Source organism: Sebastes fasciatus, chromosome 7 (assembly GCF_043250625.1).
Source record: "Sebastes fasciatus isolate fSebFas1 chromosome 7, fSebFas1.pri, whole genome shotgun sequence".
Lineage (NCBI taxonomy): Eukaryota > Metazoa > Chordata > Actinopteri > Perciformes > Sebastidae > Sebastes > Sebastes fasciatus.
In genome coordinates this window covers 11,621,197-11,647,310 of record NC_133801.1, presented here as the reverse complement: position 1 = coordinate 11,647,310, position 26,114 = coordinate 11,621,197, and the positions used below count along the sequence as shown (strand labels likewise).

Sequence of the window (26,114 nt, the reverse complement as noted above, 5' to 3'; positions counted from 1 at the left end):
CTTTTTTTGACATCCTATACTGACTTAATTTTTTCAACATATTATACTAAAAAATAGGGGAAAATACCACTATCGGTTTCTGTTTATCGACTAATTGTTTCAGCTCTAGAGCTGTATCATGGGAAGTGTAGGATTCAGCATTTTTTAGGTTTAAACAAACTAGAGACAAAGTCAGGACATGTCACCTTCTGGGGCCCCTCATTGTGAGACGTCTTTCATAATCGGTCTTACAAGAATTCACTAAACTCTTGAGAATTTGTTGGTATGTAAACTTGTTCAAGTGGTTTATTTACTAAAACAATATGTGGAAGTGACCAATCACAACCATCAACACTATAACTGGGAGAAGTAAAGCAATCATATTTTCATGTCTATGTTACAAAAATATTGACCTATTTAATATTTTACAATATCTACAACACATTTATCACTTAAACATAACTTGTTCCATATTATCAAGATTGTCTTCAATGTGCAACATAATCACTTTTGACAATTTTCTTCACAACTCAAACGTGTTACCTTTACACACAAAAGCTTCATAACACCAGCTACTATGTCAGTGGTACAGTTTGTTCTCCTACACATGAATATGCAAGACATTCTCGAGGCCGAGCAGAGGCTCACTTTGCTCCACGGTAATAAGTCAATCCTCCTCGATGTTTGAACTTCATTCGATTGCACCTCCTGAACCAGCAAGTTCACATTCTGTGTGTGTATCTCTATCCTTTTGCCCTCGTGCTTTGCTTTTCCTCAGCAGTGCTTTTGTTTGCATGTATGTACATATTCTGTTTGAACCCTTTGACGAGGGGCTCTGAGGTCAGCGGCAGGCATTTCAAAGAGGCGGTGCGACCACACTTGGCTGCTGCTTGTCTGTACAGGGTGGACTAGTGAGTAATCTGATCCGGAAACTGGCTGTTGCTTTTGAGTCCAGGGTGGTTCAAGGGTGGAACATGAGCAAAATAGATCCATGTCATCCTGGAAAGAGGAACACAGACGCAGTGATTAGTAACGCATCTACCCAGAGCCAGCCAGCCAGGGCCCAAATTAAAACAGGATGGATGCAAAAGTTGTCATATGTCTTATTTCTGTGATCAGCTAGTTTTGAAGTTACAGTGCGACGAAAAAAGTAAAAAGAAAAAGTAGGGTATGTCGAAAAAATAGTCATAGTATAGCATATCAAAAAAATTAAAAAGTCATAGTATAGTATGTCGTAAAAATTATAACAAAAAAGTCATAGACGTGTGTCAAAAAAAAAAAAAAAAGTCATAGTATAGTATGCTGAAAAAAAAAAGTCATAGTATAGCATGTCGAAAATTTTTAAAAAAATCATAGTATACCGAAAAAAAAGTCATAGTATAGTATGTCGTAAAATAAAAAAGCAAACCAGAGATGACTCAGTAGAAAAGTGTGTGCAGTTTTGTATCTAGAAAAATAGAAATCATCAATTTTTTGCATGAGAGAAATCTGTCACCTCACCTTCCTGACTTGATGAGTGCAGTCTGGGAAGAAGTGCACCCGTCACAGCTTCACTGTAGCTCTGTCTGGTCCTCTCCGTTGGATTCTCCCTTGACCTGCACCCTTCCTCTTCATCCCCATCATCTTCTTCCACTTCCAGTCTCCCTGCAGGTTCAGCGTTGCACTGAGGCTCTAAACTCCCTCTCACCCCTCCAGCCTCTTTGCAGACCGACTCAGGATGTCCTCCTACGTGCACCGGGGTGCTCTCTTCATCCTGATGTGTATTTCTGGGAAGGGTAATAAAGAGAGTTGTGGTTATCATCATGAATCTCTGTTCACAGCCGCACCCAGTGGCGCTACACTTTTATGAAAGATGCCCTCGGTTTGTTCTCGGCGCTTCAAAGAATGTAATTAACCCCATTAAATTATAACTACAGCACCTCAAATAGCAACAGAAATGAGAATGCCTTTACTGTAGGCATAGCAAAGTTCTTTTATTCTCAGTGTATGAAGACAGGTATGCTCCCTACTTTACATGCTTTATTGAACACAGTACAATATTCTACACAGTTGGGACCAGCTAAGCTACAGTAATCATCTTCTATATGTTGAGCCATATGTCCCCCGTGATTAATTTATCTTGCAAAAGCATGCAATCTTGTTTGTTGGGCGGTTAATGTTGAGTTTGCCTATCAACCAGCTGTAAAGGTTCAGCTCAGTCTGCAGAGCGTGGTGCAAACATTGCAGGGTTTTTGTAGTAATTTCCCTCCGGGCTGAAAATGGTTGACGGTTGCCAGGCAGTTTAGATAAAGGCGTCACCCAACACTGTTATGTTCAGTAGTAATGTAGTGCACGTAATATGGGGTTTATTAACTGCAGCTATTCAGTTGGAGTTAGTGATTATGTTCTTTGTCTTCATCATATTCTACTACCCACTATTCTTTATAAAGGGAAGAAAAAAATTATTACAACTTTAAAAATTTCTGTCACATTTTTGTTTCATCTTCATGAGCATACACATTTTCCTCACCCGTCACTGAGGCTTGTCTGGGACTGGAAGGGACTGTTGTCCAGGCTGCGGCCCAGACTGCAGCTCTCATCACAGCACAGAGATGGGATCAGGTGGACTGGACCTGAACATCGCACACACACACATATAAAACATCACCTCCTAGTCCAAAGTCACAATGAGGCCACTATACAGTCTACCACTGAAGTTACAATACAATGCTTTCCTTTAGTCATCAGTTGTTTGATCGGCTACGGCTTTAGTCTGAACCACAACCTACCACAGGTTTGTCCGGGGCCCAGGTGACACTGGCAGCAGGGTCTCTGGGGAAAGTCATGGAGCCAACGTGGGTCCAAGCAGGACAGCTCTGCTCCACTGTAGGGACAATCCTGGGACCTCAGAGAGGCCGCTGAGGAAACATGGTGGAGACCGTCAACCACTGAGGCATACAACAACCCATGTCCCAGTACGGCAAAGATCTTCTACCGGTACCACTTTAATAAAAGTACTTTAATAATAATGTGTTGTCCTCTATGAAAGCTTTATAAATGCTGCATTAATGGTTATTGAAATATTTACTAAAGCTTTATAGATCAGTTGCAAGCAGTGGTGGAAGAAGTACTCAGATCCTTTACTTCAGTAAAAGTGGAAATACCACCGTCTAAAAATACTCCATTACAAGTAAAAGTCCTGCAGCAAAATATACTTAAAGTGCCATAAGTAAAGTTACTCATTATGCAGAATGACTCCTATAAAAGTGTTATATTATTAGAGAATATTCTATTATTCTGTTTTTATCACTAGCGAGTACATGTACAAGTATTTTAATGTCATAGTTTGTCAATGTGGAGCCAAGATACTTTGTATACTACGGTGTAGATTAGTAATAATAACTTTATAAAGCACTTTTGAAAAGTTACAAAGTGCTTTACAATAAAAACAATAAAAGTAATTAAGATCCAGAACTTACGATATAAACAAGATAAAATCATTTAAATAGTTACAATATACCACCTGTTCAGAAAAAAACATGAGATTATAGTGAGTCTTAAGAGATTTAAAAAAAGATACTGAGTTTACCTGATGAAGATGATTTCCTAGTAGTACCACATCATATCAAGTAAGTATATGTTTTTTTAATGTAAAAAGTAACTAGTAACTATAAGTTTAAATAAATGTAGTGGAGTAAAAAGTGCAATATTTCCCTCTGAGATGTAGCAAAATGGAAATACTCAAGTAAAGTACACGTATGTCAAAGGTGTACTTAAGTATAGTACTTGAGTAAAAGTAGTTACATTCCACCACTGGTTACAAACCATTGAAAAGAACAACTTTTTGGTTGCCAGATTGTGAAGAATCTCCTTGACTGTCTCGACTGGCATTGGACCAAAATGTATTATTAACAACCTTTTACGCGTTTACTAATGAATTACCAGCATTCATAACTGCATTATTATCAAGGGATATAAAAATCAGCCCAAGAAGTTTTTCACAACCTGGCAACCCAAAATGTAGCCCTTTATAAAGTATGCCTTATTAGAAGTTGGCACCCTTTTTACTTTTATAGAAGAAATGCTTCACTCTTATTAATAATAACAGAAACCAGTCTGGATTTTTTATGTAATTGCCGCTGTCAGGTGAAATGTGTTGGGAAATGCTTCACAACCCTCAGGTCCATAAGGCCGATTAAAATTCTTTTCTATAATTTAAAAAGCAACTGTGTTAGCGTTTTGCAGCAGCACGGGTGAAGGGTGGGGTGCATGTTTGGACTGAGTGAAAAATATTTAACTGGAGCATTCACCTTACAGCATTACAGTGAGAAAAACACACAACGGGTAACGCCTTGGTAGCTTCTACCACACTCTTTGTTTCAGGCAAAACGTGATGTCATTAATTCTTTTGCCCCGGGACATTTCACATACTCAAAACGCTTTTGGCCTCAAGAATGCTGCTCATTATACAAGTTCCCACAAATATGCAACATCAGGGTTTAATAAGGATTAGCACTGGAGATCACAGCTGACAGATGAGCTGGCACTCTGTTTTTGTAGTTCACAAAAGAGCGATGAAATCATGCTCATCTTTATTTACCTTATTAAGGGCTCTATAAGTGCCACTCGTATTTTCACATGCATGTATTTGGCTCTTGCCCAACCGTTGATCCCTGCAGTGCACGAAGTAATAAAAAGAACAAAGATTTTGCTTCAAGCAACAACTTCCACACAACTGCCTGCTCGGTACATCTCAAAGCACAGAAGCAAACTTGTTATCACTATGTATATCTATTTTGTTTGGTCTTTTTAAGAGCTGAATACATTTTGGAATAAAGTATGAGCTTTTTCTCCTTTTTGGTAACTCCAAGAACAAATTGTTCTGGAGATTCATTGGCCGTGCATTGAAATGCCAGCAGCACCTGGGAAAGGGGGGTCAAAGTTCAATTTTCGCTGCACAGAACCACATGCAACCCTGGCTCGTGAAAAATGCACTTCCTCCTTAGAGAGCAGCTGCAGTGGTGATGAAAAGTCTTTATAGTGATAAAATTAGGGACGCACCGATATCGGATCGGATGTCAGGCCGATACTGACTTGAAGGGACTGTTTGTAAGAATCAGAAATGCTTGTTAACAGCAACACCTGTGGCCGTTAAATCAACGAAAGTCAGCGTCGGGCTCATGCTTGTGCTCGCTCCATAGACATGACCGAGCATCGCTCAAAACAGTGAGGAGACACACGTCAGCTAAAACCACAATATCACTCTATATTTCACCTGCTTGGCAGTAATGTTAGCTGACCAGACGAAGGTCTCTCCATGAAGAACTGCTGATCCTAGTGTTGGCTTTTCCTGCCTCAGCCTCCCGACCGCGGCCGGAGACAACAGGGGAGACACCGGAGTTTTGGTCGGAGACGATAACGTTACTCGCTACGGAGCCCCGTCACTTCACAAGACACGGGAAACCTCTGTTGGTCTGGAGGAGCTGCAGCATTTATTTCTGCACAAACGTCAGCTGTTCATTTACTAGATATTCTCAGAGCTAAACTAACTCTTCTGCAGTGTGTAGTGTGGGCGCATGCACGTGAGGTGGAGCGAGGCTGTGAGTGAAGGCAAGCAGGCAGTCAGAGTACAGCAGAGACTCCGGCCCTGGAGACCAAAGCTACGGTCTCCCCTGCGTCCTCCGACCGCGGCCAACACTGTTTAGCAAGACGGGCTTCACTAGATATAACTTTGCATTTTTGGTGCTTCCATGTAGTTTGTGTTGGAGTCTGAGTCTGAACAGCATAGCGACACGCGAGCGCGCATGGGACACCGACCCGGATTGATTTATACGTGTAAGAAGTTACAAACAGTCCCTTTAAGTTAAGAAAGCAATGTTTAATTCCAGCCTGATGTTGCCTTACACATAAAAGAATGATCCTAGTCACTTCCACACAGTGAGGCATACAGCTTATTATAAGAAACACTGGTATCGGATTGGTACTCGATATCGGCCATTACCCAAAGCCCAGGTATCGCTATCAGTATCGGGACTGAAAAAGTCAGATCAGTGCATCCATAGATAAAATGTGAACCTAGCTTTAGACCTCTGCATACATTTTGTCAAAGCACCATTCATTAATATATTGTTTTAAAGAAATCCCCTAAAGCTCCAGCTATTCTTGGCATCTATTAAAACACACCTGTCCTGATATCTGAAACATCTTTTTCACAGATACACTTTTTTGACACAGGAAAACGTGAACAAGCGTGTGCAGACGTTATGACTCACCGCTGGGCTTCTTCTCCAGCAGCTGTCTCTTGCAGTAGATAACACACAGGACCAGCAGGGCCAGCAGCACGGTGGCCAGAGCGCTGCAGATGACTGCGGCCAGGGCCATGTCCCGCGGGCTGGTCACCACCGAGGGCAGCGGCACCAGGTTCACACGCCCGCTGCCTGTGAAGAAGGCGGGAGGGAGATGAGTGTGAAATACAGGTAGACAGCAGGGTGTGAAATGGTGACTGATTCTCAGATTGACTACATGATAGCGGATCTATTTCAAAGTGATGAGTGGCATTAATGTGAAACCAGAATGAACACACAACAAATCTCATGAATAGCAGCTATGGGGGAACGCATGACGAGGAGCAGCTACTTCATACTATCCGACACTCCTCAACCAATCAGAGTAGGGTAACGTGAGACAAATTATTCCTTTGAGCCTCGAGCCAGTCATGTCTTTGCTAAAAGTCTAATGAAATACGCAGAGGAGTTCAAAGAGAAAACGCCTGTGGTGGATTCTCCCTTTATCTGCCTCTGTCTCGCTGCCCACAGAAGATGATTTACAGACATTTCTTCCCCTCCGCTCCCAGGCTCCTTCACATGCTAGTCACACAAATCAAGAGGCAGACAAGCTGGTCAGGCTTTTGAACTAGGTCAGATATTAGTGTGTAGGTGTTTTTTACACTTCTGTGTGTCATTGTGTCTGTGGTGGTGAGTTGTGTGCACATGCACTGATTTCAAGCTGCTGTTAAAAAGTTCCCATTCTGCCCGACGGGGAAACGTGACGTCACGGTTTGCCCAACCCTCAGGACCCTTCACACACTCATAAAAAAGACTTTTGGCTCATTATACAAGTTCCCACAAATACACATCGGGTGTTTAATATGGCTTAATGCTAGATATCAACGCAAGACAGATGAACTGGCAGTCTTGTTTTAAAAAACTGGCATCTGCTACATGTAATTATCCTTTCAAGCACTCGTCAGAGATAAAGGCACAAAATGTCATCCAAATGTAAATTAAAGAGTAGCAATATTAAAAACAGCGGAAACTTTCAATCATTCTCAAAATGAATGGCATTTTTAATTTTACAAAAAGGGATGAACACAACTTATTGTAAGTTATTGGCATTTTCTGATATTGTTTAAAGCTGCATTACTTGATTTTGACTTGGGCTGAAGCAGCCAATGTGGTATATACGTATAGTATACTGTACATTTATGGATATAAACAGCTCATTCTAAGGTAACGGAAACACAACGATTCTTATTTTTGAGTGACACGAAAAAATGTACGTATTCCATTTCTGCCAATAGATCCCCCCCAAATGTTACACACTGTCCTTTTAAGTTAGTTGTATGAATTTAGATCAAACCAAAGAGGAATAGATGGGATAATAAAATCGCAATAATCTGGTGATTCATACTCTGAGGGGTAAAAAATACCACTCAAATTAATCCCTCACATTCCAGTCGAGGAGACATCACTCTGAAGGCTCCAAGAAATCTGGGCTCTTACCAGGGATAAGCGATTGCAGGTTGAGACTGAACCATGACACAAATCAATGTCCTGGATTCACTTGGACAACTGGGTTATGAAAAATCCTAAACCAGCCGTATCTGCAGCAGCACGTTTACTGTTAATCACACAGAGGTTGCCTACAAAGAAACAGTAGTCTGTGCATTTTCAGACATGCTGTGTGATAACTGAAATATCAGGGAGCAGTGTTACATCAGCTTTTGAGCCGCATGTCCAGCATGACAATGTGAGCTCTGGTTTGTAGCTTTAAGAGGGAGTTGGAGAAGAAAACAGTAGCATACCTGAATTCTCAAGTTGAGTGACATTTCTCTCTGAGGCCATGTACATGTTAAACAGCTTAACATGATTATCGCTGATCATTATCAGTAATCAAATATAATTTTCCTGATCAATGTACGTATGATAGGAAGGGTGTGGGTTATTGCAGAGCAAATATTAAAAGTATGCTGTGAAACAAACAGACAAGCTCGGGGAAAAAAGAAATTGTGAGTGATTGTTGATAAATATGGCAAATATAATGAATGACTTTTTGTTTGAGAAAGTATTTTTCAGTGAGCCCTGCTGTTTGCTTTTCAGTACATTAATCATAAAGGGAACTGGTTTCAACCCTTTCACATCCAAGAGCTCTTTGTTACGCACTGTAAACATTACTTTAGCTTTGGGCAGTTTTTTTATTCAGCCTGATAGGGGATAAGGGTATTTTAACATTCCTCCTCAGGGAAGAAAGAAAAAAACTCAAAGCAGTGCTCCACAACTTCCTTTTACCCCGAGGGCTCAATAATGGAGCATTGATATAAGCACTGAGAAGTACATAATGTCAGAAACATGATTTATTACTTATTAAAAGATATAGTCACAATCTAGATCTTAAAAACTGTTACAGCATCTAAAATCCATGGACAGGCCATTATTTAATGGATAGGGGCCCCTCGGCCTGAGCCTCTGTTTGAAGTTACTGCTAACACTTCTTGTTGGGAAGTCACAAAGAGACGCAAAACTACAAAAAAGAGACGCAAAACTACCAAGAAGAGATACAAAACGTCTACAAAGATATTCAAAATGACCAAAGAGAGATGCAAAACTACCACAAAGAGACATAAATCTTCGCCAAAGAGATCCAAAACACCAAAAAGAGACGGAAAGAAAATACAAAAAAGAGAAGCAAAACTTCCAAAAAAAGACACAAAACTACCACAAAGACACACAAAACATCTACAAAGAGATCCAAAATGACAAAACAGAGATTCAAAACTATCAAAAAGAGACACAGAACAACCAAAAGAGACACAAAATGTCTACTAAGAGATCCAAAATGAACAAACAGAGATGCAAAACTACCACAAAGAAACATAATATCTACAAAGAGATCCAAAATGGCCAAACAGAGATGCAAAACTACCACAAAGAGACACTAAACATCTACAAAGAGATCCAAAATGACTAGAGATGCAAAACTTCCAAAAAGAGATGCAAAACTACCACAAAGAGACACTAAATATCTACAAAGAGATCCAAAATGACCAAAAAGAGATGCAAAACTACCACAAAGAGACACTAAATATCTACAAAGAGATCCAAAATGACCAAAAAGAGATGCAAAACTACCACAAAGAGACACTAAATATCTACAAAGAGATCCAAAATGGCCAAACAGAGATGCAAAACTACCACAAAGAGACACTAAACATCTACAAAGAGATCCAAAATGACCAGAGATGCAAAACTTCCAAAAAGAGATGCAAAACTACCACAAAGAGACACTAAATATCTACAAAGAGATCCAAAATGACCAAACAGAGATGCAAAACTTCCAAAAAGAGATGCAAAACTACCACAAAGAGACACTAAACATCTACAAAGAGATCCAAAATGACCAGAGATGCAAAACTACCAAAAAGAGATGTAAAACTTTACCAAAAAGAGACACAAAACGACCACGAAGAGACACAAAAGAGGTGCAAAGTATCACCTGTTGAGATATAAATGAACATCAAAATGTAATCAAATGTTCAGTTTGAGACTCATAATGAGTTGTCATAGCTGAGATTACTATAATAACTGTCATATACAAAGACACTGCATTGTATTGGTAATCCATGAATAACATCTGACCATCATGTTCACATTTGGTCTTCACTGTCGAGGTCAAATTCAACTCATCCAAGGTGAGCATCATCTGGCCCACAACACAAAGGCAGCCTGTTATCAGACGCCCTGCAGCTGCAGCAAACACAGATAAACACTGGTTCATTGAAGAGACCTCACCTGCTGATATTATCTCCAAACAAACCAGACCAGTAAACCACAGCCTTTCATACACTCCCTGCCTGTTGACTTTATGGGATGCCACATACTCCAAATAAAAGAAGTACTTCTTTACACCTCAGAGGGATCTTTGACTTTTGTCTGTACAAACTCTTTTAAGAGGTTCTTTAGGAGAACACAGCGCCGTTTTATGCAGAACTCTGAATAACAGAAAAGAGAAAATAAAAATGTTTCCGACTGCAGTCCTCTTTGGTGGATATACAGTTTAAGAGCTGTGAAAACACTGTTTTGTATTTTACGTAAAGACGTTTATAATGGTTCAAACCCAGAACTTGGATTGATCACTTTGACTCAAGTGTTTTATATAAGTTATGGACTATAGTCATCACTATAAATTACTATACATTACGAAGCCATGATATACTAGACCATTACCCTGGTGAGTAGCTTAAAGTAGCTCCTAAGATTTGGTTGTCCACTTTGCTCTGGCTTTCAGAGATTTGGAAATATAACGGCTTTGCTTGATTTGATGCTTTTTCAAACAGAATATGAAATGTACGAGTTTAGTTCAAAGAGTTGTGCAGCTTATCATCTGTTATTCCCTTACATTTTTGATCATGAATTCAGTTTCTTCTACTAGTTAGAGAACATTCACGTGGATTTCTGTTTTAGATTAGCTTCTCTAGATGCAAATATATTCTGCACAAAAACACTTTTACAGGACTTCTTTTTTAAACTTTTATTATACAAGGTGCTAAATGCGAGATTGGGAGCATTTCTATTGCCTCCCCACGGCTCTCAACGTGGCGATAGCTGAGCCAACGGCTCGTAGCTAACGGTGCTAAGAGTGAAAACAATGGCAACACTGCTGACAGGGTTAACACTTAACCTGAGGAGGAACTTGAAGTGGGTTCTACACATCTGTGATGGCGCCGTCAGTTTGGACGGCGCAGTTCAGTGCAGAGCGGCGGCCGTGAGCTACCCAGTGGGGGACGCTCATATGCAAGAACATGCACTACAAACACGCGCGTCAACAAAGCAAGAAGAAGCTCAACACACACAGAAGGGGAGTGACTTCATTCTCTGCTCAGGTAGACATTTCTCCTCTATATCTTTACATAGTTGTTTGCTGCCATATTAATGCTCCGGATATCGTACGGAGCACCTTTGAAAGGATGTGCAACAGACAACATATTAAGTCACCATTTTAAAGCGAATCTGGATATGTCTGCTTGAATGATTTATAACGTTCAAGAGCCTGACACCCAAAGTGTTTGTGGTAAAACATTTTACAATCATCACTTCTTGTAATGTGACAACACATTACTGTTGTGAGGTTGTGGTTTCATAATTGCATGATAACTTGATTAGGACAGCGGCGAGGATAAACTGATCTGCAATCAGCAGAGATCATCGTTCCAGCTGCAGAGTATGGGAAAACTAAAAGGCTCTGGTTTGAATTGCTTGCAGGCATTTGTAGTTAGGAATGTTTCCCGTACCTTGCCAGCCTGATATGTTTTTGTGCCATCTGTGGTGAGAACTAGTTGCATAAACCTTTGAAGTTAGCGAGCATGCCGCAAGAGCGAATACAGATTATGTCACAAGACAGACCATTGAGGTTATCAGGAGGGACAGAGGTTTATTGGATCATGTTTCATTTGGCTCTTCACAAGCTCTTTTAGTAGCAAGTAAAAAGGATAAATGGCAAATGACAGAATTTTCCCCGTTTCTCGAAAGTATTTAATTTGAGGAAGAAGGGATATCCTGCCTAAAATATCAAACTGATGTTTCATGGCTGCACTTCAAACCCAACACTATTGTTTCTCTTTATACTAAACAAAGAAAGATAAAATGCCCATCTGACTTTGTAAATCCGGAAAAACTGTAGTAAAAAGGACAAAACAGGCATAAGCTGCAAAGAACAGGAAGGATTCTTTCTACTTGTGTGCATGTATCTGTCTGCATGCCTGTGTGTGTTAGTCTCTCTGAGGTCTACCGTGACACTGAAAAACTCCAGCAGATGAAACACATTAAACAGGCTGAAGGAATCCATAAAACACAATCTCGTTTTTTTTACTCGGCTCCAAAAAGCCACTGGGGGAAAGGGAGGAGAAGAAAGGAGGGGTGGGGTGTGGGGGTGGTTTAAGATTTACAGTCCCCCCCAGACGGCGACTGCCTCCCCTGCACAGATGCACCGTTGCCCCGGGCCAGTGTGGCCTATAAGAATGATCTGCCCTTCAAGTTTTCACCACCCTCCTCAAGATAACACTGGAGGGAGGGAGCAAGACTTTCAAACATTTGGAAATGCTCCACTGAGAGTCCTTGTAGGAGCTAACTACCAGCTATTTTCTCAGACACAATGGCCATTTTGTTTCGCAGGCCTGCTCCAGTATCAAAACGGGAAGCTGCACAGATGGACAAATGAGCAGATGGAGGGGGGCCAGTTGTCTCAAGGCCGGCGTTCATCACACGACACTGCAACAATATAAAAAAATCTAGACAGAAAAACCAAACAAATCTTTACATTTGGGGCTTGTCAGCAAACCATCCGATATCCCAGAACCGTCTCCATTTATTTAACACGGGGGTGCTAACCCTGGCTGGGACTGAGCTGATGCTCGTGCTGCCAAAAAGTCTCCTCAGAAACAGCTGCAGCCTCCTCTACCGACAGGAAGTCACACTCAATTACCAAAGGTATAAGTTCACTCGCCTGTTGGTTTTATGTGGAAACCTGAAATCATAAGGTTGTACTTAACTACTTCTAATGGCCGGAAGACGGACGTTAATTGGATCTGTAGCCTACTGGAATGTGAGTCCTGCTTTGTGAACATACTGTAACACACCTCCTGTCTCCTTTTTGCATAATGGATCTGCACAAAAGGTAATAAATTGTTGCAGCTCCTCTTTGGTCTGTGGGGAGGTATGTTTATATTATTAAGTAGAATAAGGGGAATTATTATGATGACATCCACTATAGCCCCTGACCCTCCTTCCAGTACTGTCTCGCAATCAGCTTTCATCTACCTATTTATTTGTTAGTATTTATTTTATTATAATACTATGCATTTCCTTTTTTTCTGATCATTATTATTATTATTATTAACTCAATGAATTTCAATTTATTTTCCACTCACATAATTACTATTATTTTTATTATTATATAACAATTATTATTATTATTATTATTATTATTATGTCTGTTTTGCTGTTTCTCCCAGCTTTTATATTTATTTTATGTATTTATTCCTTTTATTTTATTATTCTTTTTTTCTTTCCTCTCACATAAAATATTTCTTTTGGATTTATGATTAGGCTATGGTATGTTCTCTAGCTTATTCAGTGATATTATATGATATGTATGTATATGTATATGTATGATATAAGTGAGTCAATACATAAAGAGACAAGTAAATAAATTGTGCTGCTTGAACCAGTGCACTCCCTGTCGTGTTTACTCTGGTGCTGAAACAAAAACATGTAAACAGTGCAGTCTTTTTTAGTTGTTTTTTTATGCTATTGAGACATGTTTTGTCTAGAAATATCAATGGAGGTTTTGAAGGAAGTTTGCTCATTTAATCCAAATTGAGTGCTGAAAATGAGTGACATTCTGAGCTAACATAATCCAGTGTTGGCAAATCCAGCATTATGTTAGTGGTATCCATTTCAGCTTTTCAACTGCTCAGCTTGTAAATCCAAGCATTTATTTGCACATATAGCACATTGCTGCTTTACCCAGAGAGACTTAGTGAATGAACTATAACTCGCTCCACCCTTTAAAGTCTGTAGTTCTGGTTACACTAAAAACCTTGTGCAGGCATGTTGTGTGAGTGCAGGCTTTATTGTGGCACTGCAGCCCGAGTTTTGGTTCTGGCTAGGAGTTTAATAGTGTTTTGTAGCTGGTAATGTTTGCTTTTAGACTATTGTATGCCTGTTGTTTCATCTTAAAACATCACCTATTGTGGGCTGGGATGAATAGACTGTATTCATTGGAACATTTAACAAAAGGTCCCACTGATGTTAGGCCAACTGTTAGAAGAGGTAAAAGAAAGGAGAGGTGCTTACAGTGAGGCTCGTAGGGAGGCGGAGGGTCTCCACACGGTATACACTCCATGTCCTGGAAACCACTTAATTTGGTCTTCCTGTAATATCTGTTGAAGACACAAAATGACATGTTTTAACATTAAAAGGTGTCATGAACATAGGAGCAACAAACACAGTTCATAGTGTTACATATCAATGTATCCTCATAAAACCGTCCATATGATATCTAATAAAAAATCATTCCTCATTTTCATTTATGAGAACAGCCTGTACATATTAAAGATACTGGTGTGTTGTAACATGTTTCTCTTCTTCGTGAGACTATCATTGTGAAATTGTGAATCGTTCTTATTAATAACACAACTGTCTGGTGGAGATGTGTGTGTCCTCTCACCCCGGAAGACAGTCGCCACACACAGCGTTGCTGGTGGTGGAACAGTTGCCCTTCTGGAAGCGGTTGATGAGTCCACAGTCCAGGCAGGGCTTGCACTTCTGCAGGCTCCGGTCCTCCTTGAAGCGACTGCTCCGGCAGGGCACGCACCGGGCATCCTCTCCATAACCAAAGCCACATTCCTGGGGGGATTAACGGGAGAAATACACCGGGTAAGAGGTGGGGTCGGTGGTTTGGGGAGATGTGCAGCTGGTGAAAAGAGGGCTTGAATGTGGACTACCGGGGGTCTGGAATTAAAGAATGATCTTGGCTCGCGGGATCAGAGGAGAACAATGGCCTGCCTCTTTTGAGAGTCCATTTTACACTGGCAATAATCTCCCTGACTCTCTCAGTATGAATGAGCGGCCTTCCGCTGCAAGACCCAGAAAGGCCAGGCATTTGAATGATAAAGGCCCTAAGGGACACCCACTGTTGTATTATTGCAAGTTTATTGCTGCGTTTTTGTGTGACTCCCTCTCCAAGCAGACTCTGTGAGTGTCCCGTTGATTGAGAGGCCAGCAAGCAAAGGAAACGCTTCAGGAAGGGGGCAAGGATTACGGAGAGGTATACGGAGAAAATAAGATGAATACTCTTTTTGTCTTCAACAATTGGAAGTGCACTTTAAAAGCACAGCTTCCTACAACCGTGTGACTGATCTAATGCTGAACCACCTTTTGAGGATTTGTTCACCTGAAGCAAAAACTAAGTTATGAAAGCTATTTTTTTCCCCACAAATTTACATTTACATTACTTACCTTATAGTTTTTTATGTTTATATTAAAGCCTTATATTTTAACTTAGAACCTTAGACCTAAGATTTTTATTGCCAACGACTGCTTGCTGTGCATATGATAAAGAAACTTGAAACTTGTATTGATTTCTATGACCAAAATATATATATAGTCTGGACAGATGATCAAATATGCATTGTGTTTGGTTGTATGAGTTATAGGAATTTCAAAGTCAGATGAACTCTTTCACATTTCACTTCCTTTTCATGTTATATACAGCAACTGGCAATCACCAGAGGCCCCACGATACAATATTATCACGATACTTAAGCCTTTCAGCGATAAAGACATTTAGCGATATGCTGAGTATTGTAATAAGATATATTGCGATTTATTACCTTTTTTCAACTGCAAATTATGCAGTATGTCAACATCTGTTTTATCAAATAAGATACAGTTTTCACTCTGTTCATCTCACTTCAATAATTATATTGCAGCAAAATGGGATTGTCGGTCAAGCAGACAGACCAACACTGTCATAAAAACATAAATGTTGCATCATGCACCCCACAAACTGAACTGTTGTATTACAGTCTACATTGTATTTGCAATAGTAATAGTTTATATAATCAATTACCACGCAAAATATCGCAATACCAATCTCAACACTAAATTAACACCAAATTACCTGTATTTATTATTCCTGCTGCTCATTTCCACCTGCCAATGTTCGTCTTGTTTTGTCTCTTTCCTAATTGGTTCTCACGTCCCTAAACATTATGTTAAAAGACTGGTGACCTCAATGACAAACTGACATTTACATGACAGCTGATATTACTGTACACCGCACTGAGTGAAGAGACCCTGCAGGGGTGACATCATACATTGATCATTCATTATCAGCGCCGTAGCAGCTGCCCTCCTGTTGTCCAGTGTTGCCACACTGCAATCCAAAGCCAGGAGGATAGACAGGAGGGGTGGGGGGGTGCTCATATATCATTAAAGTGAAGGCCAGCTTCAAACAGGGCTTCTCTCTTCTCTTCTCTCATCGCCCGTGTCCCATTTCACTGCCCGGGCATGCAGTCCTGCTGGAATGTGGGCACAAGAGTCTGATATGGGGGTTGGGTTTGGGGAAGCAGGCTGGCAAGAAATTAAAAGGGACGTTAGCGGCAGAGATGCGATCGTGTGATGGCACCGTAGAGTCGGGACAGAAGATGAGGATTTCAGTACTTCCAGCCAAACACATGTGAGCCTGACATTGAACCCTTGGGCCAGGCCTGGCCCGAGGTGGACCAGCTAGGGCTGGACTATTGCAGCTGTTGTTATGAACTCTCCATATAAGGCCTTGCTCTCCAGCAGGGCAGGGAAGGGAAAAGTGGAGGTGGGGGGGAACAGAGGGAGGGAAGAGACAGAGAAAGAGTGAGAAACAGAGAGGGGGTGGCTGATGAGTGATAAAGAGGGGAAAAGCGGAATAAAGAGGACTCGGCCGCCTACTGTTCCAAGCCGTGGTCTTGCCTGTCTGATGGGAATGAAGCTCAGACTGAGCCAGGGGAGGCTGGAAAACTACCATGGCACTCAACCCTGATACTGGTCCTTAAGAAAGCGCTGTAGGCCCAGCCACGTCAGGGTACCCCACAGTGGTTCTGTGACCCACTTCCACATGAAGGAAGGGGCCTGGCGATGATTCGTCTCCCCTACGTCCAGCACTGGCACAAGCTCTGCCTGTGGGGCACCTAATGGCAGGATGGGGGCTGATGCCACGTAGACGCGAGCAGGTCAGAGCACTGAAACAAAAGGAAAACGGAGCCAACTTCTGCCCCTCTGATCCAGGCAGCACAGATCATCAAGGAGTGATCTCTTTCTTCTTTTATCCCTGCTAACAAAGCTCCACAGAGCTCACATCCTGCACTGACAGACTAGTTTAGCAGCTGAAAGAAAGACTGTGATGTTGAAGTTATTGTATGAAAAGGCGAGAACACAATGTATACACCTTTTCCAACGCAACTACAACGAAACAGCCACCAATAACAACAAAAGAACACATATCTAGTCTGTTTAACCTCCCTGCAATGCCAATATTTCCAGCAAAAATACCACAAAACACAGAGTTAACACTCGACTAAGGACACCTGCTAGCAGTTATGGGACAATATATTTATGTTGCTCTTCAGTTAGATTATCTGCACATTGTTCAATTTGGATCAGATGAAACTAAACATCTGGAGAGAAAACTACAAGGGAAGTTGTCAAGAAAAAGTCCCTCCTTTTCCATATGTACTTTAAGGTGATATCACGTCACAAAGCCGTCCAAAAAAAGCAGATGCTTAACATCCCATTTCCCTGTCCTATCTCCTGATCTAGTTTGGCTGAGACTGCCAAGCATAACAGCAGTGCGGAGGGGAGAGGAGTGGCGAGAGAGAGAGAGCGAGAGAGAGAGAGAGAGAGAGAGAGCGAGAGAGCGAGAGAGAGAGAGAGAGCGAGAGGGAGGAGAGAGCTGGCTGGGACGTGAAGCATGTTCAGACGCAGAGATATTTCTGAGATTAGGAGGGAATCACAAGGGGGGCGGCCAGTCATCTGATCTGGTAATGAAACAACGCTGAAAACAATGCATGTTAGTTAAAGCAGCGTTCTGTCTGGGACAAAACATACTGTTATTCCTTTTGTTGTCCTCTCTATTACACTTTTTAAAGCTTTTTTTTCTGCCTTCTTTAGACACAAGAATAGTGCAGCTAATGTCCGGCCACTCTGATTTTGCTTATGTACTCCTTTGTTTCTCTCTTTAGCCAGTACCATCCAGAAGTCCTTTGCCCTGGGAGTGTGGCTAACGGAAATGTTACCCTTTTGCTACATATACTACAAGATGTTGACACATCAAAGTTGTGTTCCTGCCCTTTTTCTTTTCTTTTTTTTTGCCACTGGCAGTTTTCCAGCATGCTCTGGAAAGCAATTCACCCCTTCCCCTTCATGCTTGACACAACACAAGAGACTTACTATGAATGAAACCTAGAATGAAATATGTCTGAAAAAGAATAAGTGGTTTTAATGGACATTCCCTCTGTGTGGGTGGTTCCTTTAGCTACAGTTAGTGTGAAGAGGCTAATTGATGTTTGTCAGCTCGCCTAAGAACGGCTTCCAGAGGCAAACTTCCAGAGCAAACTGGGGCACATTCCTCTGGGATCTCTATGGCAGCTGCACAGAGTGACTCCAAAAGTCTGCTTCCCTCCCAAACGGCCAGCCGTACCTTTCAGAATATGGACAGATTGTCTTGGTTACGCAGAGCTCAGATCAGAAGTTGTTTCTCTGGGAAACTTTCTCTGAGTGCAGGCCCAGGTCGCCACTGTGAGCCGGCATCCCGCTACCTTCAGAGAAAGAATGAGGCAGCCAATTATTAACCAGGACCCCGGGGTGGCTCGCAGCATTCATGCCTGTTGAGCTGGCAGAGGAACACGAGGACTACTGAAGCGTATTACCAACCACAGAGTGCATGTCTGTGTGCGCTGAGATTAAAGGCAACTGGGCTTAAATGCATGTGTGCAACAGATGTCAAGGGTGATACACACCAGTACTCAAGGATGTAGTGGAGTGTAAACCCACCTAAAGTCAGTTTACCAACCTTTTTATTAGCAGAATACTTAAAGCTGCCTTTAATTTGTATCATGTAAACACCTTACTATATAGTGTAATTACCTGAAATTAAGTTATGAGGGCAAAAATCTCCTTCTGAAGCCATTTAGCTATCTTGTTTTCTTAGGGCCCATGAGTATCTTTTGACTATATAAATAGCAGGTATATTCTCATATGCATTCAGTTTCCAGTTTATTAGGCAAAGTCTAATACAACAGCCCTGCAATAAATCAAACATTCATAAAGGTTATAATGTTCAGCTTTTGTTTAAACTGTTTTGATTCAACGTCATGGTCGTTTTATGGGCTGTTGAATTGTATTGCATAACATAATAGTGAGTAAAGCTGCAACGATTAATCAATTAGTAGTCAACTATTAAATTAATCGCCAACTATTCTGATAATCGATTAATTGGTTGGAGTAATTCTCCAATTTCAGATTCTTAAATGTGAATATTTTCTGGTTTCTTTACTCCTCTATGACAGTAAACTGAATATTGTTGAGTTGTGGACAAAACAAGACATTTGAGGACGTCATCTTGGGCTTTGGGAAACACTGATCTACATTTTTCACCATTGTCTGACATATTGTAGACCAAACAGCTAATCAACTAATCGAGAAAATAATCAACAGATTATTCGACAATGAAAACAATCATTAGTTGCAGCCCTAATCACAGAGGTGTCTCAATTAGTCCACCATTGTCAATATAAATGCGGGGGCGAGTATAGTGTTTTTTTAGTCTGTGTATTACTTTAAAAGTATTTAAAGACCTGTCAATCACTTTGGGAGTAACAACAGGTTCCAATCAGATTACATTTTGGTGAATTTTTTGTGCCTTCAAACTGTAAAACAAAGAAATGAAATCTGTCAAATGGGTTGAAACTGTTTAATTTACCACCAAGATAATAAGGGCTGCAACTAACGATTGTTTTCATTGCCGATCAATCTCTTGATTATTTTCTTGATTAAACGATTAGTTGTTTGGTCTATAAAATGTCAGAAAATGGATCAGTGTTCCCCAAAGCCCAAGATGATGTCCTCAAATGTCTTGTTTTGTCCGCAACTCAAAGATATTCAGTTTACTGTCAGAGGAGGAACGAAACCAGAAAATATCCACATTTAAGAAGCTGGAAACAGTTTTGACCTGTTTTTTCTTAAAGAATTACTCAATCCGATTAATCGATTATCAAAGTAGTTGGCAATTAATTTAATAGTTGACAACTAATCGATGCAGCTCTAAATATAATTTAACTTGTCTTTTTTGATACTGCAGCAGCAATCTGGCTTTTACTGTCCTAACCTTTAACCTTTTGTACCAACCTTTTAAAATATTGAAACAAGGTAAACTGCACAGGTGACATTTTGCAAAGCTGCGTATGATACAAAAGACGACTTAAGATTGAGAGGTTTTGACGTGTACCATTATTTACTGTTAAATAAATCAAAAAGTGAAATGGTTTCTTAATGTTTGCCTGCCACAAACTGATTCAGTGATTATACTTCATTCACCTTTACATCACTGCCTACACTTGCAAAAGTAGCTGCTGCCAGAGAGGAAAGCCTCTAAGCTGACACTATAGAGGCCTGTTTGTACAAAGCACACAAAAACCTGTGGCTAAGGTGGTGGAAAAAACTGTATTCCCAGTCGAAAGAGAGCAGCAAGCTTAGGCATGGCTTGCTTCAAACAGTGAAGACAATAAGTTGGACAGGGTGCAATGGGGAGAAACAATGGAAGCCATTCAGCTGCAGAAGGTCAAAAGTATGGGTGTGACTGATTAAAGAGGGGTCGGTGTTCTACAAAAGCTAATAACAGCTTGGCTGTTCTCTGCATGAAAGAGAGGAAGTAATAAATAATGTTGGTTCCCTGGATAAGATACACTTGAACCCAACGGTTTCACGTTTTTTTGTGGAGATTTTTTTTTCACCACAGGGATAATCCATCCCACTTGTTTTCAGTTTAAGGAAGTTGATTCAACTGACCTGTTATGGATCCCTTGTGTTGCTACACTTTCCTTTTCCTGAATAAACAAGTGACTATTTTTTCCTTTTAGCGGCTCTACGGAAAATGCTCCGGAGTGAACACAATACTTCAGACAGATCTTTTCTTTTTTTTTAAACTCAAGTCCAAAACAGTTTTGTACCAACCTTTGATAGCTCCTGTCCTGCATCACACTGCTTGCAGGGTTTACAGTTCCCAAACCGGTCCTTGTACTCCTGCTCTCTGCATTCCCTGCTCTCCTCCTCTGCCCCCACAGGAATCTGAGAGGGACAGTCATTTGGTGAAAGTTAGAAATTCCTGTATTTCATCACCACTTTCATCCATAACAGAAAACTGAATCCACAGCTATGCATCATAATCTCTCCCATAATAGTTTAAGAGGATCAACCCCCGCCTTGGACTCCTCCTGAAAACAAGTCTGATACTGTTGGGATGAGATAAGATGAAACTTTAATGAGCCCTGTGGGAAATAGTTGCAGCTGCAGAAATCTAAGTCACACAAGCAAACAATACAGGGATCGCCAAAACCAGAGACTAGATAGCGAATACAATCAGGACAGTGCAGTAGACAAAGGTAAAACGATACTCAGCATTGTCAGAGTGTTACCCAGCAAGGACTTTACAGATCCCACAGTGTGAGAAGTTCATGGGTGCAGTTTGTGCAAAGACTTTTAAGAGTTTGCAGCCTCTGCAAGCTCACTTTTGGGGAAGTTGGGGTTTGCTTAGTTATCATGGAGGGTGCGTGAAATGCGGTTGAAAGCTTAAATGGAGCAGATAATGTAGCGTAACTGTAGGTGCAGTTAGAGCTTGGCGATACGGCCCAAATCTTCCATCACGATATAAATCATTTCATATCACGATAACGATCTATATCGTGATATAGAATGTTTTCTTGTGGTTCAATAAATAAATAAATATTCTATATGAAATAAGGTAAAGCCTATTTTTCTGTACTCCTGTGTGCATAGCCTATATCATGATAGAAACAATATAGCAAAATATATACGATAGACATTTTTTATCGTTTTTATCGTTTTATGATATACTGTATATCGTATACAGTATATCATATGTCATATTGCCCAGCCCTAGGTGCAGTGTAGCTTTCTTTGTTAATGTTTACAGGACTTCAAGAGACAAACTATACACACACAATAACACGTTTTCGGGTGATTATAGGTTGTGAGCAAATCAAAAACACTAGATTCTCTTGCTTTCTTGTGTTCAAAATGAGAAAATGTGATGAAACGCTTACCAGAGTTGAATATATGACGTGCACAGTGAGTAGAAGTGAGAAGGTGTGCTGAAGGATCCGGACCATTTTGATGAACCACTTGTTGCCTGCGGCTGAAAAAAATGACAACATAGAAGACTGAGATTAAGTATGTTATCACATTGTCTCTTCTAAATAACTTATCAAGAAGAAAAAATAGATTTGGTTGGGACAGATTTTCTGAGGTAAAACAATACATATTGTATTTTGATCATTACCACCAAAACTGGCAAGTTCAGGTTTGTTTAACCTCTTAAAACCCCAATGACTAACTTGCTGTGCAGCCAATCTTTATTCACACCCACAGGATTCAATTTTATATTTATATATTTATATTTTATATCAAGTCGAGATTGTCTGAGTTTCCAAATGAACCCCTGAATTTTGGGGGAAATTTGTATAAAATGATGCACAACACACCTAAAAATGTTCAATGTCATAAAAACATTGAGTTGTAAACATCAATATAGCTCCAATGATGCAATATAACAAGAATATACAAAATACACATAATACTGATGCTGACTATAGTAGTCATTCTGTGTGAAATAAGCTGAAACTTCCAACCTTAAAGTTACAGAAGGTAGTTATAAAGGGGGAAACTGGATGTCGAAGGTGTTTAAAACACATTTAAAAACATATTTTTCTGCAATAAAGCAGCAAAACAAACACACACACACGTGCAAATTGCAGCAGAGTCAATTGAAGCAGTTTGATTAAAGTCCCATCAGCAGCTGCAACTTAGACAGCTTCCACAGATTTACATGAGCAAGACTTTCTCATATAAGGACATTACATAAAAAATCTTTAAAAACACATCATATTGTCACCATGCATGTACCAAACATCCATAACTATAAATCAAACAAAACAATAGACTGATAGTATCTGTTGTTTACCAACTCGTGACTTTAAAGTAGCAATTATCTCGCAGTGTCTCTATAATAAAACTCCTTATAATATAAATTTAGATACTATAGGTGCATGTTTTGTCTTCTGAAATCAACCAAATGCTTGGTGCATATCGTTTAGAGTTAAGTGCATTAAAAAACTAATAAAAAGCTCTTCTTACCTGCTATAAAAGGAGCGTGTAGATCAGAGTCTCGGTGGTTATTAGTCTCCAGCAGCCCGGTGAGAGGTGTGGTGGTGTGTTTCCCGCACCGGTCCTCTCACCATGTCAGCCTGCTGCTGCTGCTGCTGCTCTGGGTTTGTGTTGAGCAGCAGCAGCAGCTCCAGGACGTTCACAGAGCAGATCAAAGGCTGGGAGAGAGAGCGAGAGAGAGAGAGAGAGAGAGAGAGAGAGGAGGGGTGGCTTATGGATCTGAAGAGTGGTGTATCTGATCTGTGATCAGCCTGCAGACATCAAAGACCTCCGGTCCCCACAGAGAGACAGACACACAGAGAGGGCTGAGCTCAGTTAAAGCAACAGAGTGATCAATAATAAAGAGCCTCATTGTTTAGTATGAATCGATGCAGTATAGGTTAGAATAAATGTCGAATCAGAAGAAGACTATACTTTCTATTTCTATGTGGTTTATTTTTAATGGCTATTTTCAGTCTTCTGGATTTTGAGCACCAGCCAAGCGACTCCCAAACTGTGGTCCGCGGACCCTCTAATGGTCCTTCAGTGTCCCTGATGGTCCCCCAACAGGGTTATTATAGTAAACTAAAAAAAAAAAATTAAGCAGTGAAAAATATTTTTAGTGAACCGAAACTAAATTAAAAAAAAAAATCATTTAAGAAAAAAAACTAAACTAAAATTATATTTATTTTTTATTATATATATTTTTTTAAAGTATGCATGTGTATTCTTTTATCTATTTTTTTATTTATTATTTATTTATTTTTTAAATTCTGCATGTCTGTATTCTTTTATTTCTTTTTTAAATTTATTTATTATTATTTCTTTTTTTTAAATTCTGCATGTCTGTATTCTTTTATTTCTTTTTTTAAGTTATTATTATTATTGTTTTTAATTCTGCATGTCTGTATTCTTTTATTTATTTATTTATTTTATTTTTTAATTCTGCACGTCTGTATTCTTTTATTTATTTTTTCTCTTTTTCTGATACATACATGTACACACACATAACATGACGATACCAAGAAGGAAAGGAAAAATAAATAACTAAATAAAAAGATAAGGGAAAAAAAAGGGGGCAGGGAGTGCAGAGCAATCACGGGTTACAACAAACATTTTAACTTATATTACCGACTGACAGCAGTCGCACAAAAATATCCATTTCACATTGCATGTCATTTCAGCATAAACATAATTAAAATAAATAAAACTATATTTCCTGATTAAAAACTAGGGCTGTCAATCGATTAACATATTTAATCGCGATTAATTGCAAATTAATCACACGTTTTTCATCTGTTCAAAATGTACCTTAAAGGGAGATTTGTCAAGTATTTAATACTCTTATCAACATGGGAGTGAACAAATATGCTGCTGTATGCAAATGTACGTATATATTTATTATTGGAAATCAATTAACAACACAAAACAATGACAAATATTGTCCAGAAACCCTCACAGGTACTGCATTTAGCATGAAAAACATGCTCAAATCATAACATAGCAAACTCAAGCCCAACAGGCAACAAGAGCGTTAACGTTGAAAGCCATATTCAAAACTGATAAAAAAATCAAATAAAAATGAACATAAATTAATTTCAGCTATATACTTTTTTTCGCTATAATATATCACTACTGAAAAAAGGAGACAGCATGAATTTCTGTCAACTCTCGTGACGTTGAACCACAGAAACTGAACGGACCTGACATTCCAGGAGATGGTGCTGTGCCGCAATTGCTTCACATCAGACACTCAAGTAGCACAAAGACTAAACATTAAACATTATGGCCATTACTACACAGTTCTCCAACCATGTATTTTGTAGCCGCATTCTTCTGAAACATTAGAGCTGACCCTAACAAAAACAACCTAAAACAAATATATAAAAACTAAACATAAAAATAAACTTTTCTTGAAAAACTTTAACTAGACTAAAACAAGCAAACACACTGCAAAAAATAAACTAAAATGAAATTTAAAAGTCAAAACAACTAATTAAGAATTCAAAACTGGCTATTATAACCTTGGTCCCCTCTTACAAGTTAAACTTCATATCTAGGCTACCAATAAGACTAACTGTTCTAGAGTAAATGGCAATGCAGACTTTTCTTTTTGAAACGTGACTCCTCATGACATGCGATGCTGGTTTGTAGTCTAATCTGCCCGTCTATTTGGAGCTTGTTGACATTAAATTATTTGGGAAGCTTTCATCTCTATGAGCTACAGATGTCATGACGTCAGTGTGCTGCTCCAGGATTGGCTGAACCTCGGCTGACTTGTTAACTCATCTGCTGGGTTCAATGTCAAGCTACTGAGTTTGTCTGCATGGAAAATAGATACCTCATTCATGGATACAAATCATTCCATGTATGTATTGGGACTTTTTTTGCAATGTTGGGCCACTTATAAACTTACCTCAACAAGTTATCAAGTTGTTTAATGTTTAAATTAGATTTTCTTTTAACAAAACACATCATTGGAAGCTAATTGAATCCAACTGAGTAAACTAAACTTTTAAGAAATATATATAACAGTGAAGAATCCAGTAAAGATTTACTTTTTGCAAATTCCTTTTTAATCTAAATGCATAAGAAAATGCCACAGTTAATAGGCCTATATTATTATATTATACTGACCTACCTAAAGTCTTTCTACAAACATTTAAAAGTACAGTGTGTAGGATTTGGTGGCATCTAGTGGTGTGGTTGCAGATTGCAACCAACTCAGCACCCCTCTGCTCCCTCCTCCCTTTCCAAGACTGCGGTAACGTGAGGCGCCAAGAGAAAAAAACGTGGTGACACCATTCGCCTCGCACAGATTGCCATCCTTACCGTAATAACACTACTTTAGGAGCAACGGAAGTCAGACGGCGGCTGGTGGTACCATGGTTTTGCACGCAGTTCATG

At 39.8% G+C, this 26,114-nt stretch overlaps 1 protein-coding gene across 1 annotated transcript; it reads right to left on the bottom strand.

Annotated features, from left to right (window-relative positions):
* Positions 1–255: 255 nt before the first annotated feature.
* tnfrsf19 (tumor necrosis factor receptor superfamily, member 19) lies at positions 256–23,387 on the bottom strand. Its single transcript, XM_074641579.1, has 10 exons — positions 23,199–23,387; positions 22,109–22,200; positions 21,000–21,113; positions 14,461–14,639; positions 14,088–14,173; positions 6,231–6,395; positions 2,748–2,876; positions 2,489–2,591; positions 1,480–1,745; positions 256–978 (listed from the first exon to the last, which is right to left on the bottom strand). The coding sequence occupies exons 2-10, from the start codon at positions 22,172–22,174 to the stop codon at positions 974–976; spliced, it is 1,113 nt and encodes a 370-aa protein (XP_074497680.1). The 5' UTR covers positions 22,175–22,200; positions 23,199–23,387; the 3' UTR covers positions 256–973.
* Positions 23,388–26,114: the final 2,727 nt, after the last annotated feature.